Source organism: Pelmatolapia mariae, linkage group LG2 (assembly GCF_036321145.2).
Source record: "Pelmatolapia mariae isolate MD_Pm_ZW linkage group LG2, Pm_UMD_F_2, whole genome shotgun sequence".
In the NCBI taxonomy this organism is placed as follows: Eukaryota; Metazoa; Chordata; class Actinopteri; order Cichliformes; family Cichlidae; genus Pelmatolapia; species Pelmatolapia mariae.
This window is the reverse complement of record NC_086228.1, coordinates 26,455,867-26,463,879: the sequence shown is the minus strand read 5'-3', so window position 1 is coordinate 26,463,879 and position 8,013 is coordinate 26,455,867. Positions and strand designations below refer to the sequence as shown.

The following is an 8,013-nucleotide window of genomic DNA, read 5'->3' as shown; positions in this document are numbered from 1 at the left end:
GGTTTAAACTTCAGCACATCGTCCTGACCATGTCTGCGGGCATAAATACATTAAGTTGCTGCCATGTGATTGGCTGGTTAGATATTTGAACTAAAAGCAGTTGAACATTATATTTTAATTTCAACATTTAAATTTTTAATTCAATTTTATGCTTGGCGAGGTTAGAATTAACTAAAAACTAAAACTAGATGTAGAAAAAACTTTTTCTTAATTAAAATATGAATAAATATAAAAATTGGGGAAAAAATTAAAACTAACTAAAACACTTTTGTTAACTTGAAAAGCTAAAATTGAGTTAAAATAGAGAAACGATCCTTAGTTTCAGTATTTCTTAATCACTGATGGACACATTTATTGAGACTCCGGATGTCTACTCAACTGCTTTCAAAAAGTTCTGCATTTTTATTGTAATACCTTTGGTCATTTTCCTGAATCCTGCTTCTGACATATGCCCTCCAACTAAAAAGACTAAAATTAATGCTGAAAATACTAAATAAACAAGTAAAAAAACAAGTAAAACTAAGCATTTTCAATAAAAACTAAACCAAAACCAGAAAATCCACTCTGGAAACTAAGTGAAACGAAACTGAATTAAAAACAAAAACTCAAAATGAAATAAAATTAATAACTAAGTAGAAAATAAAAAACTGTGATAGATTCATCGCTATTAAGATGTTTTGGTTTGGGGGGGTTTACCATATATAAAAGCAGTTTAAAGAAAATGAGTTTGTGTTTTATGTTCAATTCAAAACAGAAATTTCGATGGGACCTCTTGTTATGCAGAGCCTGTGCACAATGCAGGAGTCACATGATCAGAATCACATGTCTGAAACTTCTCTGCTGCCTAACTGACTCTTTTTCTATGCAACACAAAGCATTGTGCCACTGGGAGGTTTTTAAAGCTGAGTATGCAAAACTTTAACAAACCCAAACCAGAAACAACATGAGTGTTTATTCACTGAATTTTTAACAACCATATGTTGACACTGAAAACTGTGATCGCACAGAAAAAACACTGGCTCACATTATTAAAATAAAGAAAAATATATATTTTTTGTGTCCGGCTGTCCACATTTTTATCCATTTTTTTAAATAATGTGTTATTGATTTATATTAATTTAAGTGATTTCTATGTAATAAGTAACAACAACGACATCTTTGAAATCAAGATTTTCCTTTTTATTGAAAACTTGGCCAGGATTCTGTACAGCAGAGAGGGTGTGCAATGCACAGGGGCAGGAAGACGAGGGAGCAGGGGGCTCTAAGGACTCAGTTTCCCATGGTGCATCATACCCTGAGCTGAGAATCGTGTGTGTAAAACAGTAAGAGACACTCTGTTCCCTCTACTGTGTCTCAGAGGTCTGTGGAGGGGAATGAAGCGAGGGACTAAAAATAAAAATAAAAGAAGAAAAGGGGGGGAAAGCAAAGCTCAGCCCATAGGGGAGAAAGAGAAAAGTAGAAACAGAGAGGAATGGAGGGTGGTCTGATGGTTTTGTGGTCCAGCTGGCCCTTCCACTGAGGTGTTTTCTCCAGTCAGGGGCAGACATAGATCCTCACCCTTCCCCTCACTGCATTAGATCAAAGACCTTTTTAAGGCACTAAGGTAAAGGCCTCAGACGTCTCTCCCCCTTTCCCGCTTCCTCCGCCCCTCTCCCTCACCTCCGCTCTTTCTCTTTCTCTCCTTCCCTGAGCCTCACTTGCTGGCCATGGTGTAGCAGCCCTGTTGGTGCCACTGCATGTCACGGATACGCCTCACAGACTGGAACTGAGGATGGCGGGCGCCATATTCATTGAAGTGCCTGTATTCGCCCTTCTCCAGCAGGTACTGGCTGCCACGGTATCCAGGGAACTGGTATCCCACAAAGCTGGGAAAAAAAGATGAAACATGTCAATTTATTTGTTTTTTATGGCTTTTAAATTTGGTGTTTAAGCTCCACTGATGCTTGACACTCACGTTCCACAGCTGACAATGATGCTGCCCACTCTGTCAGTGAAGCCATAGGAGAACAGGCTGGGGACATCATCGTCCATGATCTCCATCTTGCGACCCTTGAACTCTCCAACCTCATACAGGCAGATCTTGTGCTTCTCGGGGTCCTGGCACACGGGAAAATAGAGGGAGACAGAGGTTTTATTTAGAGGGGAGTCTAAAGAGGAAAAAAAGTGACGTTTTAAAGAAATAGAAGATTTTTACCATTCTGACGGGCCTGAAGGACAGCAGGTAGTCGTTCTTCTGGCAGTTGCTCCAGGAGTCCCAGCGGGGATACTCTCCCTTCTCCAGGATGTACATCTCACCGCAGAAGTTCATCTGCTCAAAGCCCACGAAGCTGTGGATGAGGAAGAGTCATGAAGCATCCAATCTCAATCTTAGATGCACAAACACAAGTGTATTTCATTTGACACTTACGGTCCACATTCAACACGCAGGGAGCGCACGCGGTCCATGCCCATCTCACACACATTCATGCACTCATTGCTGATTTCGATCATGCGACCCTGGAAGTTCTCCTGGTCGAACACGTACATCTGGAGGAAAGAAATAAATTAGAACAACATCAGTAAGGGTCTGTGATGTGAATTTTTTTCAGCGTAGCCATTATTATCTGTATCTGAAACAGGAGAGAACCACCCACCTTGTAGGACATCATTCCCATCTCAGACTTCTTGCTCTGGGCAGCCTTTCCGTCAGTCTGGGAGGAAGTCTTGGATTTATCTCCACTGGACATGATTACTGAGTGGAAAGAGAAAGGGGGGAAATAGGGAGAGAGTGTTTATTCGTGTAATAAGTGCAGCCTTTCGTATTGCCACGAGATTGTTGAGGAACTCAAAGGATGAATTAAAGGTAAAGGAAAGCTTAAACCTAATCTATGCCCTTTCCGCTTGCCGCTGGACCTCCTGCTGGCGTGTGAGCGTGTACCTTACCTGTGTGTGCGATGCCTGTGCCAAGCCTCACTCAGAGTGTGTGTGGCTCGGAGTGCGCCCCTCGCTTTTATACGCTGGCGCACATAGGAGAGGGATTATGGGAAGAGAAACAAACTCGCTGAGGTCAGAGACAAGAGACAAAAGAAACCCCACATCATCAGAGAGGGAAGGACCAAGGGTGATGGGGATGGGCAGAGACAGAGGAGCACAGACACCAGCTGGAGCACAGACTGGCCAATTAAAAAGTAGTCAGGTTTAGATTTCAGACAGTTTAGTCTTCTGTCTCCCCTTGAATGCATGAATTAAAATAAAACCAAGTTCCCCAGACTGTAGGAACAGAATGTATGAAGAGTAAAAATGTGTAAGCTGTTTTATAACCCTGACTGAAAACTATAAAACAGAGCAGCCCTTTAAATAAAGTGTCAGATGTGTGTTTATGTTTTTTAAAGGTTCATTACTGTCTAATGTATACGACCTTTTCATGTCCCACAGACAACAACTGGCAACATAACAACAGGCTGCACAATCTAACCTGACTTTGAATGAATAGGTGTTTAAACTGGGATCTAACTGGAAGGTACCAGTTACACTGCGTTTTACTTGTCTGACTGACTGGTAATTTAGGTCAAACTTCCTGATCATTAGGGTTAAGCAGCTTCAATTAGATGCCACTAATTAAACAAGAGAAAACGTAAACCTTTTCCACTTCCATTTCTTTACACTCGTTCACACCGACCCAGTTAAAACTTTATGCGTGGCTCTCTGCCGCGCCGTTAATCCCCACATTTTCCGCCCCGATCCCGACCCTTTGTGCGCGGGGCACGCGCTGGACTGCTGACCGGGGTCCGAACATACTGGAGAGCCTTTTGTTTCCGAGCCTCGGCAGCACTTTAGGATCTGCTGAGCTAGACGCTGGAGGGGGACAACAGCGTCCAGCCACACAGCAGCTCCGGGGGCGCGCGCATGGTTACTGTGTCAAAACGGAGAGCTTGCATGGTCCGAAGCGTACGCGCGAACGCGCAGAAGTAGGCGCGCTCCCCGACCGTCGATATAAAACTGAAGCGCCAGGTTCTCTGAAAGCTCTACGCGAGGCAGGCGGTAGGCGCGTACCACTCCCGAGCTCTTCCAATAAAGTGCCATTCTAGGTAAGGCTGCATCTCTGCTTTCAGCTCAGCTCAGGGTCCGACAGACAGGTGGTACTTTCACACAGAAACTGAAATCCAAAAGCACTTTGTGACACCTGTGAAACACTTCTGTTGCTGTCAGTCAGATTGTAAAAAAATATATATATTTGCTTTAAAAGTGTGAATTAGCTGTTCATGGCCAGATCACCCTTCAAATGTCGTAGCTGTGCAGCATAAACGATGCAGAATGGGGAGTTTGAGGTGGAGTTACTGTGAGCGCGAACACCAGCGTGTTTTTGTCTGATTATTTTATCTAAATGATTATTTTTAATTATTACTATCTCTGACACCAAAACCTTCCTGTTCTTTACTTTACATCCACACATCCAGGAGTAAAGATGTACAGAACTACAAGGTCCCCAATGATCCAGCCGCTGGTTACCTCAGGAATGGGCATGGCTCCTTTCTTCAAGGTAAACAAATGCTCGTGAGGAGGTGGATATGAAATGTTTTATTATAGCCTTTGGAGCAGCAGTATCTAAACTCCTCCCCACTTTGATCTGTCTCCACAGGTGACCGTGTTTGAGCAGGAGCACTTCCAGGGCAAGTGCCTGGAGTTCACCTCCGAGTGCTGCAACATCCAGGAGTGCGGACTGGACAACATCCGCTCCATCAGGGTGGAGAGCGGAGCGTAAGTCTCAAAACTCTCTTTGTTACTAATACAAATAGATGAAAACAAAACCCAGTGGACCGGCACAGAGTTAAAGAAATATATATATAGGCTTAATCCTCTTTTGATCACATCTATCCCAAACACTAAAAAGAATACAAAGATGTGGGGTTTTTAAACTGTAGCTCACCTGCAGTTGAAAAAAAAAAGTTGTTTCTTTACTGTAAATCTCACTTTGGAGACAAAAAGAAGAGCCGAGATTTTATCAGCGGTACAAAAACCTACATTACAGAAAAAATCTTAAAGGGAGCATCATGTAAACCAGCCTCTCTGTGTCTCTTCTGTGAAGCTGGGTGGGTTTCGAGCACCATGACTTCCAGGGCCAGCAGTTCATCCTGGAGAGAGGAGAGTACCCCCACTGGGATGCTTACAGCGGCTCCATCTCCTACCACGTGGAGCGCCTCATGTCTCTGCGCCCCATCTACTGCGCCGTGAGTACACCCCGACTCTCTCAGGGTCCAACCACATCCTCCTTTTGAACCCTGAAATCTCAAACCTAACTCTTGGATTTCTCTGTCCTGTTCAGTCCCACCAGAGCAGTCGCATGCTCATTTTTGAGAAGGAGAACTTCTTGGGCCGCAGCGTGGAGATCTGTGATGACTACCCCTCTCTGCAGGCCATGGGATGGATGATGCCTGAAGTTGGCTCCATGCACGTGCAGTGTGGCGCGTAGGTTTCACCCTAAAAATGAACATGGGGATGGTACACCTAACCAAATATTTCTCGCAGTCCCTATTTTGTGACCATTAAACATCATCTGCCTATAAAACTGTACTCTTTAAATAATTAAAATCCATCATCAGCACATATTATTCCCATTACTAAATCCTAATTCTGACAGCAGCTACTGAAAACTGACTCTGCTGCCCTCTCCATCTGTCCCACAGCTTTGTCTGCTACCAGTACCCTGGCTACAGAGGCCAGCAGTACATCATGGAGTGTGAGAGACACAGTGGAGACTACCAGCACTGGAGGAACTGGGGCTCCCACTGTCAGACCCCCCAGATCCAGTCCATCAGGCGCATCCAGCACTGAGAGGAGGACAGGCTGAGACTGAGGCCACGGCCCACGGACAGCAGCTCCCCTCAACTCCCGCCTCCTTTTACCCATACCCCCTTCCTCTCTATCTTCTTCTCTTCAATCCTTTCCTTCATCTTGACTTGAGCCGCGACAGCTGCCCCAACCCGACATCACCACTACTACTGATTTACAGCCAGAGTGTGATAAGAGACAATATCGCACTGTTAAAAGCACAGGGAAACACACGCTCCACACGCATACACACATGCCGACATAACTGACACGCACACCGTGTCTTTTTACTTTGGTTTAGAGGTCGCTACACACCCGCACACAAGCACACACCTGCGCTGTACTCCCGCCTGAGCTCGGCAATGAGCGTAGGAGTTCAAACCGAGGGGAGACGAAGCTCCAACATGGTGCCATGTCCAGGAAAATCTCCCAGGCTGCAGTCCCTCACTGAGTGCAGCAGACTGTGATATGGTGCAGCTCAGATGTGTTTTGTTGCAGTTGTGTGTAGGAGGTTGGTCCACAGGTTGATAACAAATAAAGTCATTTTCACTTCATGTATTCTTTTTATTTCATTATTTCAAAGTCTGTATGTAATTTAATTTGAGCCAAAAGAAAAAAAAATATGTGAATAAAGTGGGCTGCCCACTTCCTTCCCTTCCTTCTCTTCTAGTATGAAACACATCACCTGCAGGGCTGAAGTTTCTCTCAGCAGTAATCATGTTCAAATATAACATATACCTTGATAGGTTACAAAAACATGCAACAGGAGTTCTCCTAGAAGTTTTTTATGCTAGTCATGCTGCGCTGCATTTATAAGTCTTTCTGCCAGACTAATTAACCCTCTCAGGCTCAAATTAAGTTTTTTGTTGCTAATGCACAACCAAGTCCTGCAGTGGTACTTCTGAGTAAAAAAAACTCATAAAATATGTATGTGGGGTAATCAGGTTGTTAGTTTTTAACTGTTGCAAATCTGCAACGCCTGCCCTGAGAGGGTTAAAGGGACACACAGCAGAGGCAAGTGGAGAGAATGATGAATACTGAGGGTTTTTTAATCTGTGGAAGCTCTCAGTGACTGAGAGTTAAACACAGTACATCTTAAGAAAATAAACAAACTAAATAAAAACAAAAACATTATGTTCTCCAATCTTTTTTTAAAAAAAGTTGGTAAACTATGTAAAATATAACTAAAACCAGAATGCTATTATTTGAAAATCACATAAACCTATATTTTATTCACAATAGAATATGGAAAACATATATTTTAACAACATCCTGTAAACATCTGGGAACTGAGGAGAGCAGTTGTTGGACTTTTGGGAGAGAAATGTTGCTCTTGTCTGAAAGAGGATTCTAGCAGCTCGACAGTCCTTCGTCTTCTTCATCGTATGCCAAATGTGTTCAGATGGTGAAAGGTCTGGACTGCAGGCAGGACAGTTCAGCTCCCAGACTCTTCTAATGTGAAGTCATGCTGTTTTAATATATGCAGTATGCGATTTAGCATTGATTTGCTCAAATATGCAATTCTTTTTATGGAAAAGATGTTTAGATGGGAGTATATGTTACTTTAAAATTTTTATATACCCTCCACCACTGATGGTGCCTTTCCAGATGTGCAAAGCTGCCAATTCCATAGGCACTGATGACGCAGGCTCTTAAACTGAGTGCTGATAACAAGCTGTATGTTCCTTTTCCTCTTTTGGATGAGGCATGTTTTTTAAGAAAATTTAAAAAAAAAAAATAGAGTTTTGAGTTGTCTGACCAGAGAACAGCTTTCATTATAAGAGCTTTAACCTAGGAAACACTTTGACTTTATGTCTGTCAAACTGTGTTTTTTATGGATTAGCAATTTGTGGCATTTTTTAATGGATTTGAGTAAAGAAGTGTCCAAAGAAAAACCTTGAATGACCTTCAGAGAGACTGAAGAACTATTGCTCAAGAGCACGTAAAAAAATTACAAGAAGGTCTGGCTGATCGGAAGCTAAAAAAATAGGATTGGACTTTCGAGGCTTTTATTGTTGTTTGTTCTTTCTTTATTACAGGAAACAGATCCTGGAACCAAAAGTGCCACGGGGAACATTAGCAAACGAAAACAGACATAAAAACAAGGAGTGCTGAAAGTTTTCTGGAAATTTTTGGCAGAACAGAAGCTGACATACATGTATATATATGACCAATCATATTTACAACTAACTGAGTTATGCTTCA

The 8,013-nt window shown here is 42.9% G+C and overlaps 2 protein-coding genes across 2 annotated transcripts; one reads left to right on the top strand and one right to left on the bottom strand.

The window, feature by feature from the left end:
• Positions 1–1,199: 1,199 nt before the first annotated feature.
• On the bottom strand, positions 1,200–2,973 carry LOC134636661 (beta-crystallin B1-like). Its single transcript, XM_063486754.1, has 6 exons — positions 2,923–2,973; positions 2,634–2,731; positions 2,408–2,526; positions 2,195–2,327; positions 1,955–2,097; positions 1,200–1,865 (listed from the first exon to the last, which is right to left on the bottom strand). The coding sequence occupies exons 2-6, from the start codon at positions 2,724–2,726 to the stop codon at positions 1,694–1,696; spliced, it is 660 nt and encodes a 219-aa protein (XP_063342824.1). The 5' UTR covers positions 2,727–2,731; positions 2,923–2,973; the 3' UTR covers positions 1,200–1,693.
• A 1,471-nt stretch (positions 2,974–4,444) lies between these two features.
• cryba1l1 (crystallin, beta A1, like 1) lies at positions 4,445–6,279 on the top strand. The gene is made up of 5 exons (XM_063486742.1): positions 4,445–4,519; positions 4,619–4,737; positions 5,066–5,207; positions 5,303–5,445; positions 5,664–6,279. Exons 1-5 carry the CDS (start codon positions 4,445–4,447, stop codon positions 5,809–5,811), a joined length of 627 nt encoding a protein of 208 aa, XP_063342812.1. The 3' UTR covers positions 5,812–6,279.
• The last annotated feature ends 1,734 nt before the right edge of the window (positions 6,280–8,013 follow it).